This window comes from Stegodyphus dumicola, chromosome 6, assembly GCF_044657685.1.
Source record: "Stegodyphus dumicola isolate Sdum_Otavi_A_Nest chromosome 6, ASM4465768v1".
NCBI classification, from domain to species: domain Eukaryota; kingdom Metazoa; phylum Arthropoda; class Arachnida; order Araneae; family Eresidae; genus Stegodyphus; species Stegodyphus dumicola.
Genome location: NC_140773.1, coordinates 46,099,284 through 46,112,145, shown reverse-complemented (window position 1 = coordinate 46,112,145; position 12,862 = coordinate 46,099,284). Strand labels below are relative to the sequence as shown.

The 12,862-nt window shown below is 31.0% G+C and overlaps 1 protein-coding gene across 1 annotated transcript in view; it reads right to left on the bottom strand.

Moving 5' to 3' along the window:
- Positions 1–11,229, bottom strand: part of LOC118183538 (venom factor-like) — a 337,533-nt gene extending 326,304 nt beyond the window's left edge. The window contains exon 1 of the mRNA XM_085818275.1: positions 11,081–11,229. Within this exon, the coding sequence (XP_085674401.1) occupies positions 11,081–11,142 (62 nt within the window). The 5' untranslated portion in view covers positions 11,143–11,229. The remainder of the gene's footprint in view (positions 1–11,080) is intronic.
- Positions 11,230–12,862: the final 1,633 nt, after the last annotated feature.

The window sequence follows — 12,862 nt, the reverse complement described above, 5'->3', positions numbered from 1 at the left end:
AGCCTTCATCAAAATTCATACACTATTTTAAACTTCTCACTCAATTATTTCTTATTACTAAAGTGTTACGACAGGGTTTTAAAAATCTCGAAATAGACTGCTAGATTTTTGAAGTTTTCTTCAAGCCTTTTTTTAACCAGTCGACAAAATTATCCCTATTTATCTCGCAAATGGGATTAAAGCTTATTTGTTTCCATGATGAAGTATAATGATAATTAATTTTGTTAAAACCAAAATCTCCAATTTTGTTAAAAACTAAGTTTTAACTCTCCTAGATAAAAATCCTTGCTCTCGTAATAAAATTCGAACACTTTTAAGGCCTGTTCTTATGTATCCTTTGATAAAGCCTTTGAGGAAAACTTGAATGAAATTTAAAAGTGATAATATGAGAATTAATATCATCTAAAACCAAATTATCAGTTTGAATAAGATACTGGTTTGGTTTTCGGTTTTTTTCAATTCAGTGTGTGAATTATCCTTCATTACAAAAATATCTTTTATAATCAGTTCCACGTTTCGGAGAGAAATAATATATCTTATTTTATAATTAAATTTCATTAAAAAAGTAGTGCTCGAATATTTAAATGTTTAACTATATGAGGATATTAATTTCTGGCATCATTTATAATCTCAGAATTATGAGCATTCATTCGCTGTAAAACTTTAGATAAGGATAAATAATTCACTACCAGCATATTCAGTTATCATACCGATATAAGGTATTGAACTGCGGATCAGCCAAAGAGCGTCAATCATTATGCACAAAGCTTTTTTATTTCTTTTGATTTGTCATATTTCTGTCTGTCCAGCAACTACCGGCTTTATGTTTGAATAATTAATTTAGGCATGAGCCTGTATTCAATATCAAATTTTTAAACTTTTACTGATACGGTATGCGTCCCAGAAATCCAAGTATTTCCATACTCAATGACTTGTTTACCTACAAAGTTTCATGTACACCGCTGTGCCCTCACTATTTTCAGTGAGAATATGTTGCGTTCATTTTATCTTGAAAAGAAATTGTTATTACTTCTATAAATAACTGGCCATACATTGAAAACAATCTGTATAAAATAAAAATTATTCTATTCATTGGGTAACACACTTTCCAATTCAATCACAATACCACATTCAGTACTTTTGGATGAGGGAAATTCATAACAAACAACCTTCAAAAAACACTTATCAGAGTCCCTATCAGAATCCCTAAACCCCGAATCTAACAAATAGTTGTTTCAAGAAAAACGTAGGCATGGCATCCTCGGAGAAATTGACTAAGTGTTTTTAAATTCTAAATTATTTATTAGGAATTTCACTCTTTTAACACGATATAAAACATCAAAAACACTTTGAAAATGTATCGATGACTCGGATCATTATCACCAAACAAAAATACATATCAAACCAAGAAAATATATAGTAAGTATACAGTAGATTCTATATTGTGTTTTTATAACCAATGGGTCTGAGGGTATGCAATGCATCCACCACATACCTGTAAATTTAAAATATAGGGAAAAACTTACTGTTTTCCAACTCATTCGTATAATAAAATCGCTGTGAATTGCGTTTAATCTGACTTATGCACTGAATCATTCATTTTAATCAGAAATTGAAAATGAAACAATTGCACACTGCCATGTGCCGCCTTTCTCTGTTGATCCCCCACTATAGCCTGTTACTTTAGAATAAGCACTTTAAGGCTGTTTCTTACCCCCAAACCATGACCCATAACCACAGCAATGACTGCTTCGGAAAAAAGTCGAAACCTGTAATGTGTTGCTTAAATCCCTTAATTCCTTCTGTGCGGTAATGATGGCATGATGGTACACGTTGCAGGGTGGGAGGCGCTACGACTTTGAATTGCCTAGTTTTAAATAACAGACTATAAAAAAACGACAGTGTAGGTTAAAGATCGTACCATATTCAATCAACAAAACAGAAGCGAAAAAAGACTTCTCTCTTCCTTTCATTGCGCAGTACATGAAGTAAGAGAATCGCGTTCTACTGCGTTACAGCTTACATGGAGAGAATATTCATTGTTTACCAAGAAATTTAATTCACTTCAGTTTGGTATGCTAGAGGCGATTTCTCTGCTTTAGATTTATATTATACTATATATTTAATTAAAATCTGATTACTTTTCATTTCTGAACCAGAAATTCCATTTGCTTTTTTGCAGCTGAGGATGATGGTTAGGTTAAACCATCGAAACTAGTCCTGTGGATATTTGAAAATATAACGCTGATTTTTGTTGTTTGACTTCTGAATTAATATTTGTTCAGCGTGTTATTGTAGCTTGATTATTGTATCTTAATCTTTTAGTTCCGAAGTACCTTTTATAAAAACTGGATGCGCGAGTGAAAATAAAACTGAGGTACTTTTAAAAGATGTAATTCAACAGATATTTAGCTTTTGAAATTTCTGTGGAACAAAAAAATATTTAAAATTATAGGGAGGTTTTTCTTTATTGGGAATTTGCAGTAAAAGCAGTAAATATAAAAATAAGAGCAAAAGCTATTTTCATACTACACAAATCCAAAATATTAGCCATTTAGTAGCTTAAAATGATGATGATAAAGAAAGAGTTTTTCTTTTTAGCCCAAAAGGCGTTAGCCCAGCGCTATTAACTTCGTTTTAGCATTTTGCATTGCATCACTATAAACGGCGAATCACTTTTAAAATTGTTGCCACCAAATATTAGAGCCCTGTTTTATATTTAAAGAAATTAAATAATGAATGAACTACATAAATGTATGTATGTTTCTCGTATTGTGACAAAACAATGGTACCTACAGCCATCAAATTTTGGAATAACGTATGTCTCCACCCAAATATAGGCATCTGAAAGCCTAATTTCAAATTTAGAATTTGTTTTATTATCTGTTTCATTTTTTGTAAAGCATTTATGAATTTTTAATTAAGAAACTAAACTATTTCAAAGCGAGCAATGGTAACACTGTACGGGGAAAAAAATTTTATCTCCAGCGAGGGAGACTGTGTATCGTAAATTCTAAAAATATGCTCTTTTAAATAGTTTGTGATATTGCTGTTGAATTGCATTTTATGGTTTAAGTGTAAAGAACATGATATTTAATAAATAAAGGTAATATAAAATCTGAAAGCTTTCAGAATTTTTTTTTTTTTTTTTTTTTTTTCGTTGATTCACTATACATGTCGGTTCACTTTTCAAATTGTTCCCACCAAATATTAGAGCACTTCATTATATTTAAAGAAATTAAATAATGAGGAATTCGCATAAATGTGTATTTCTCGCATTCCTATAAAACAACGGTACCTAGAGTTATCAATTTTTAACCCAAAGGGCGTTAGCCCAGAAGGGCTATTAATTTTACTTTGGCATTCTGCGATGAAAACTTTAAAAGGCTGTATCACTTTCAAATTGTTGCCACCAGATATTATCACCCTACATTATATTTAAAGGAAATAAATAATGAAGAATCTGCATAAATGTATGTATTTTTCTTGCATTGTGATAAAACATCGTTACACTGCGAAAAAAAAATGGTGCAGTTCTATGTCTCCCGTTCCACTGGACCGATTGACAAAATTCAAATTGCGTTTTTCATGTATCGGAAGCACGACTTAGGTTATATATTAGATTTTTATAGCATTGCTCTAACATAGGTATTTTGACACAAAATCGGACTTTTTCTGACATAACATACCAATATTTTTCCATATTTCGATTCTACGACTAAAATTATGCCTAGATATTAAATTTTGTAAAATTTCTTCCGAAATTTACGGAAAAATTCAAAATTTACCTTGGAGAAATTTTTTCAACTTGGCCGAGAATAATTCACTTGGCGAACTTCCAAATATATAGCAACCAATTTTCCTTTCCCTTCCATTATGCTGGAGCAGAATAAAAGGGCCCTCGTTCCTATCTTTTTACATTGTGTATGAACGGAAAAAAGTCGCATCCTTTCTACTTCCAAATAATTTTAGCAAAGTGTCTGATGTTTTATCGCTTTCAACAAATATGCCAAATTTCAAAATACGCCAATATATAAATTCACGTATATCTTCGGAAATTTTGAAATAAAAATTGTAATTTTTTGCAGGTATGCTTAGAAAAACTTCTACTTTAAGATGATGGTAAAAATTTTATAGATTATAATTCAAAAACTTTTTTTTGAAAAATTTATAAAAATTATTTAAAATTACAAATTTTAAAAATAAATCATAAAAAATGAGTGAATTTTATTTGGAATGAACCTGAATTTGGAAATGTGAAAGGAAGAATCGAATAAGTTTAATAAAAAAGAGAGATTAATAAATATATACCAAATTCAATTAACTTTGAGGAGCTAAAATTCTGAGACCTAGTTTTTTTAAAAACTACTTCTGCGATTTTTACAAAACCTGGTAGTTTGGCGTAATAGAATGGAAATGTGGAAAAAATTGGTATGTTATTTCAGGAAAAGTCCAATTTTGTGTCAAAATACCGATATTAGAACAATGCTATATATAAGTCTAATATATATCCTAAATCGTGCTTTCGAGACATGAAAAACGCAAGTTGAATTTCGTCAATCGGCCAAGTAGAACGCGAGATATAGAACTGCCCCCCCCCCTCTTTTGTGTGTGTGTGTGTGTGTAGTGTATCTAGATGCTTTGCATAATGTAATCCTCCACTTGAATATGGGCATCTTGAAGCCCAAATCTGGAGTTTGGATTTTGTTTTATTATCTATTTCATATTTTGTAAAATTTAACGAATTTTTTTATTAACAAACTTAATGATTTTAAAGCGAGCAATGGCAACACTGTACGAAAAGAAAATTTTTTTTTATCGCTAGCGAGCAAGAGTGTGTGTCGGAAATTCTAAAAATACGCTCTTTTAAATTATTTTGCGATATTGCTGTTGAATTCAATTTCATGGTTTAAGTGCGAAGAACATGATATTTAAAGGTAACACACAAAATGTTAAAAAAACGCCCTTTTAGGCGTGATATAAAATCTGAAAGCTTTCGGATTATTTATTTATTTTTTGTTTGTGTTTTGGTCTTGTTAGTTGTTTTTTAGTGACAGAATAAGTGCGCAGACCAAGGATGAATTTATGAACTCCATTGTGCTTATAGTATCTCTTTAATACACGAAAAATATCGCTGTTTTATTAACACTTTGCGGGCCGCTGTCACGCTGGCGTGACTTTTGCTCGCCAACGGTTATCGGCCGCTGTCACGCTGGCGTGACTTTTGCTCGGCAACAGTTCTCGGCCGCTGTCACGTACGCGTGACTTATTTTCGTCAACAACGATGCTTCACATCGACGTTTGTATAGATAGACATACTATAGCAAAACATTTGACGATCAGGAAACATTGGTTTCAACTGTTTTCCTCTTCCAATTGACCAGACTGTCTATTATTGAAATCTTTTTTTCATGGACGCTTGTTTTGTTAGTTTGAGACTGTCTTTCGCTGCCTTCAAATATCGGAAACTTACGTTAGATTTAAAGATATCCTTCAAAATGTTCTTCGATGAGGAAATATATGCTGATCTGTTATCAGAAGAGGATAATTGCTCTGATAGTGAAAGTGATTCGGACAGTGGGAGCGATATAATTGTGAGACGATTCAAAAATAAGGGAAGACCAATAATTAGTGAATCTGAAAGTGATAAAGAGAATTCTGTGGCAAATGATTGGTCAGAAGTTGATTTTAAACCTAACTTTCATGCTTGCCTGGAACGGTTTGGATTACAGGTACCATACACACCAGATATATTATCAACTGTGGAATTGTTCATTATGGACGATTTATTTAATTTGTTTGCCACACAAACAAACTTATAGCATAATCAGCAGAATAATGATAACAACAATGAATCAAAAAGAATAAAGCTTGTATTGATACAAATGTTGTAGAAATCAAAAAACTTTTGGGGTTTGATATCCTAATGGGAATAGTAAGAAAACCAGAACAAGACGATTATTGGTCTACTCACCCTGGATTACATACACCTATTTTTGGGAATACTATGTCAAGTAACCGATTTCGGCAGTTATAGAAGTATTGGGACTTCAATAATAATGAGCATTGCCAAGAAAGGCTTGATAAAATAAAACCAGTTTACTCGTACCTGGTAGAAAAGTTTCAAAAAATTTATGAACCCGAGAAAGAATTATCGCTGGATGAAGGTATCATTCCATGGAGGGGCAGGCTATCTTTTCGTACATATAATCCTGCGAAAATTATAAAATATGGAATTTTAGTTCGTATGGTGTGTGAGGCAACATCTGGTTATATATGCAATTTAGAAATATATTGCGCGCAAGGAAAATCGCTAATTGCAACAATATTGTCCGTGCTATCGCCATATTTAAATTTATGGCACAATGTATATGTGGAAAGGTTGCAGAGGAGTTACTAAAGCATAAAACAAACATCTGTGGCACAATTAGAGTAAACAGAGGAGTGCTAAGTCGATGGAATTTCGTAAAAAAGGGAAAATTATGGTACAAAAATGGAATTCGGCCAAAAAATTGATAATGATGATTTGTACGATAACTTCAGCAGACATGATCGAATGTGTGAGTAAAAGAACCAAAAAGAAGTGCATTAAACCAATTTGCATACAAGAGTATAATAAATTTATGAAAGGTGTTGATCACGCCGATCAATACCTATCGTGTTATTCCATACTTCGCAAAACAAAAATGGACAAAAAAAACGGTTTTATATCTCATAAACTGTGCATTACTCAACGTGTTCCAGATATACATCAAAAATTCTGAAAATCCTATTCAAACAATTTTTATTAAACCTTGCACTAGCATGGATTAATGGGAATGAAGAGGAGCAACAATCAAGATCGGCTGCTCAATGTGATAAAAGATCGCCGAGGTTTGATCCACCAGGCAGACTTACTACGAACATGAGAAAACATAGAATAACACGTATTAGTGATAATGGGAGAATTCAAAACCCGCGAAGGGCCTGTAAAGTCTGCACTGCCGAAAAGAAAAGAAGTTCCAATACATACATGTGTGCTTCCTGCAACGTTTCTCTGCATGTTGGAAAATGTTTTTAGAATTATCATACTAAAAAGAACTATAGATCCTAGGAGTTAAACTTTTTAAATAAAACGTTTTAGTATTAATTAAAAAATATAATTGGAATAAAATAGTGTAACAGTTATTTTAGTGCTTTCTTTAATAGTAATTATATACCAACTACTTATGTTTCGAAAAATTGCGTAAATATCACCGTTGGTGAGCAGTAGAACCTGCGTGAACCGACGGCAGCGTAACGGCGCTTCGATAAATGCGCGGCCCGCAAAGTGTTAAAATAAGACCAGACCTTTCAGCACAAGACCAATCTAGAAGAGATCTTCATTTGAATCAGCAAAAACAAATTCCTGCAAGGATGATCAGAATCTTTCTCATTTGGATTTTAGAGATTTTGATTAGTCTTCTATTCCAAATAATATAAATAAATACTTTTTTCCAATGGCAGGCACTTGCCTATAAAGGCATTGGCCACTCCTAAGGTCAGAGGTGAAGCCCATTTTATTGTGGTGGCACCTAACAGCCGGCCACCGTTACCTCCTATGAAAGAATAAACAATTTTACGTCCATGCTTTCTCCGGGATTCGGACCCGGAGTTTCATATTTCGGTTTCGCAGTTATGCGACCCTAACCACTATACCGTCTAGGCGGCATGCAAACGAATACTATAGAAGTAAAACAGCGATTCCGTAGCTTGCTTCTCAAAAAGCATAATCAGTTAGTACACAACAGTATTAGGATTTTTGTTCTAATTAGAATGTTAATTAAAAATTTGTAACGTGTATTGTGAGTGAAATTATACTTATGCGTATTGCGAAATTATATGTATGTTTACCGTGAAGTTATAATATATCCCAGTAGAAAGACAAAAGATCTGGTTCTTACAATAAAACTAAATTTGTGAGCTCTCTAAATGAAAAGCAATTTCTTTTTTAATATCCCCAATTTTTTTTTTTTTTTTTTTTTTTTTTTTTTTTTTTTTTTGTTGAAGTTTAGAAAAAGCTGGACTTTAAACAATTATTAAATAAACTTAGCAATAATCCGAACCACGAAATATTTTAATTTATTGTTCTTATTTAAAGGTTATTTTTAAGGTACAGATTTCTGTCATAAAACTACATTCTAACGAATCTGCTTGTGTGCGATAGCATACAAAAGGTTTCGTGTAGCGTTTCATTAATAGATGACGCGCACTACTACCTAATAAAGTATAACGGCCGCACTGAAAGTTGCTTGCTGAATCAGATATTAATAATAAATAAAACATTAAAAATTTCCAAAAAAAATTTAATTTAAAATAAAATTGTAAATTTAAAAAAAGTTCATCTCAAATATATTTTTAATGGAAAAAACGTTAAAATAATTTTTTATTTTTTTTAATCTTAAGGCTATTCCTATTACCTTGATTCGCTCTAAAAAGTATGAAATAAAGTAGTCATATGATCACAACACTAAAAAATCTGATGTGTATACCACATGACTTCCTTATACGGAATATTAAATTATACACAATTTTAGTGCATTTAATTTAAGCATATTGAATTAACAGTTAACGAATTTTGAATTAAATCAACTTCGTCGGTAGCGCATAAACCACAATAGAATAAATGCACTCTTTAAAGTTCACTATATTTATTTACCATAGCGACACTTCGGCGCTACGTTCACTTAATAGCATTAGCATTCATTTTATAACTCAGAGTGCTCAAAAATTATGTCATCTGAAGAATTACATGTTTTGTTCAAATACTATAATAAGCCTAAAACGATGTATAAAAGGAATTAAACAAATAAAAAAGGAAAAAGGCGATTTCAGCGCTGCTTACCTAATGCGCATGCGCTACTATTTAAATCAGTTCTCACTTCTCGGCAAACCAAAAATTCATAAAAATTCAAAATATGTTCATTAAAAATTGAAAGGTATAGAAAAACATAAAACACCATATACAGTTAAAACAATTTTAAAAAAATTTTACAATTAAAATTACAGTTTCTACGCCAAAACAAGCTAATAACTTAAATTATAAGTCCAGAATTAATTAAACATAATTTAATTTGCAATAATAAAAGAAGATGTTACTGTGTTGTTGCGAAGCTTAGTTTCTCTAGATTGGCAACAAATCCACTATTCTGCTAAGTTACAAATGTAAACAAACATGACTGCCATGGTAATCAAAAATTAGGCTTAGCCGCACTTAAAAATACTTTTAAATTCTTGATAATTCCACGCTTATTGGATGCAGGTTAACAAAAAGCATAAAAATCTTAACCAGAACAACATAATTCATCAATCATTTTTAAAATGCACAATTTATAAACATAAAAGAATAAAAAAACTGAGCTCACTGAGCGGAGTAACAGAATGGAGATATATATATTTGCTTCAAAAGAATAAAGTAAAGTTAAATTTAATTTTAAATAATTCTCTTGTGCCATTGCTGCAAGGAATGAAATTTGAATTTAACAACATTCTCTATCGTAAAAAGCAAATTAAAGTTAATAAATTTAAATGAAATTTAATGCAAACAAATAAATGATTAATTATTGTTGCTAACTAATCTACAATATCATTTAAATTCTGAGAGCATATGTAAATCAAGTGCAAGTATGACGAAACACGAATTGAATGATTGAAGAGTTATGTTTGGAGGCAACTTTCCCTTGATAAGTCTGTCTCCTGCCTGCTCAACAATCATTCACTTATGCGATTTTATAAATACGTTTTTTAGGATTAAATAATTTTTGGAATTTTATTTTTATACTTGCACTTGACTTACATATACTCTCAGAATTTATTAAATGATATTGCAGATTAGTTCGCAACAATAATAAATTTCATTTAAATTTATTAACTTTAATTTGCTTTTTACGAATAGAGAATGTTTGTTAAATTTATATTTATATTTATATACTTTTGGTGCTGCCGATTGCAACCAAAATGGGATGTGCACATCTGCGTGTTATAGCAGTCCTATGTTTCAACGTTCTGAGGCAACTCGTTTTTAATACGTACGTACAGACGCCACGAAAAAATCTCTTCAGGATTCATTTTAAAACAGTTTTATAAATTTTTTGGGGGAAAAAGAGTCCTTTATTCTGTCCTTACGTGCAAATGTCACGCAAAAACATCGTTAAATTGTATTCGATAGCGATCAAAATGTATGTTTTCATTGAAATATGATAACCAAAATTTTTCGCGATTACAGTTCCTTTTTACTTCGCACAAGGAAGTAAAAACTGCAGTTTCTCTTAATGTCTTTACTTTTATGTTAATTTTAAAGCAGTCGATAAAATAATTTACTAAAAATAATATAATACAATAATATAATTTACCAAAAATTTGGTGTTAAACAACAAACCCTTTCTGAATATTCAACATATGCCCTTGCTTAATTTGTAGACAATGGTTTACATAAAAATCAGTATAATAAAATTTTAAGCCATATATCTTAATTATAAGCAATATAGATAAAAGGTTGCGTTTTTATTTGGATCATCAATAGATAGATATACTTGAAAAATCCTAAATATACCACTTTTTTCTTAATTTTGGGGAGAGAATTTAGCGTTCCATGTTAAGAGCTTCTCTTTGTTTATTTACGAAATAATTCTTCTTCCCACCTTTTCACTCACTGTAATTTTTAAAAAATTCCGGAAGAATGTCACAAATTTAAATTATTAATCAAATATAGCTTGTTTAGCTATGATGAGAAAATGAAACTCAAGATTCAAAAGTTTTTAAATATGTAATTCATTTACTAAATTTCATCTGCATTACCTTAATAAATAAAATTTGCTTTTTATTAAAGGAAAATTTTAAATTTTGATTTAATTAATAAATTTAATATTACATTTTTTTATTTCCACTTCTAATCAAAATAATTCTAGAGATTCGAAAACTTTTTTAATTTAGGTTTCGTTCAACCTCTGAAACACTTGGAAAAAAATACATCTATACATATGTATATAGGCACATTAAATGTCACTCCGATATTGCCGTAACAGATTATTTTAAAGACATGTTTGAAAATAAATCTACTCACTGAGCTTTGATTGTTGAAAACAGCACCAAACAAAGAAGAACCGAACACCCCAACCACATCATTGCGATGCTAGATTCAGACTAACAAATCTCCCACTGAGTACGCATGATGAAATCCTCAGTAAATTCCTTATGGAGAATTCAGATTTTTTTATTTAAACGTCAAGAGCCCGAGAACTGCAACCTCTTGAGATCGTCTTTCGATAGACAAGGGTGAATTCAAAAGGTTAACTTGTCTTTCATTAATTAAAAAGTTAAACTTATTTTTCTTTCTTTAGAACGCATTTTCTTTTTAATAATTTAAAAGAACTGTGCTTTAGAAGAAACAGCTGCTTTTGTTTGAATTATAAAACTGTCCTGAGTGATCATATCTATCAACAATGGCGATCATATCTTTTTAATACATCAGAAATTTATTGCAATAGATCCTTCCTAAAACATCAACTCTAGTTTTCTATATTGTATGAAAATACAAAACACATGAAATCAGGCACGTTTTGTCTATGAACAGAAAAAAGGTATCTATGTAAAATATTCTCCTTGTCAAGGATTTCAAAATGTATAGGTATTTGTTTAAAATTTAGGATAAAAGAAGTCCAGTTATATACAGCGATTCCTGTCATAAAGACTATCTTCTTCAGATGACTCCTATCTTCTTAAGAGACAGTTGTTTTTGAAAACATAAATAAACGTCAATACTGAATATCACAGCTAATGCAACTATTTAAAAAAAAAAAAAAATCTGAAAGGTTTCAGATTTTAAATTACGTCCAAAGGGGTGTTTTTTAACGTTTTGTATGTTACCTTTATTTATTAAATATCATGTTCTTTGCACTCAAACCATAAAATTCAGTTCAATAGCAATGTCGCAAAATAATTTTAAAGTAAGCATATCTTTATAAACTCCGATACACAGTTTCGCGCGCTGGAGATAAAAAGGTTTCCACACACACACACCCGTAGAGTGTTTCCATTACTGGCTTTGAAATCCTTGAGTTTGTTCATCAAAAATTCGTTAAAGTTTTACAAAATATGAAATCGATAGTAAAACAAATTCCAAATTTCAAATTTGGTCTTCCGCATGCCCATGTTCGTAGGAGAATTACGTCATTCAAAATTCGATGGCTCTGTGTACATTGTTTTATCACAATGCGAGAAATATACATACATTTATGCAGATTTTTCTTTACTTAATTTTTTCAAATATCTAACATTTGGTGGCAACAGTTTGAAAAGTGAAACTGACATTTATAGTGATTCAACACAAAATCGCAAAACGGAAACAATAATCCTTCAGAGACAAAGCTCCTTTGGACCTAAAAATCATCTAGAGCTATGAGTGGTTATCTTAGAGAGGTTTTATTGCACTTATTGCTTTCGAGTAAGACTTCCGAGAAGAAATAACTAGCTGTCATTTATGTATGACGCATTTCTGTATTCTGTATGTAAAACTACTAACACAACCCAATCTTTCAGCAGTCGGAGACCGACCTCAAGATGAGTGACCTATATTCCACACTTTTGAACCGCTCACCAACAATGGACTAATAATAATCTAAATGGATACGTCGTCACATATATATAATTTAATTTCTATATAATACATATAATTTAATAGAGGTCATAATAGTGTTCATAAGATAAACACTAATGGATAAAATGTCTGAAAATTTTTTTAACTTTGAAAAGAACATAAATCTAGCGTAGTAAAAGGTAGATGGAAGAAGAGACGTTTAATTGAGTTAAAAGTATATTAAATGATTTGTACTGGTTTTAATTATTA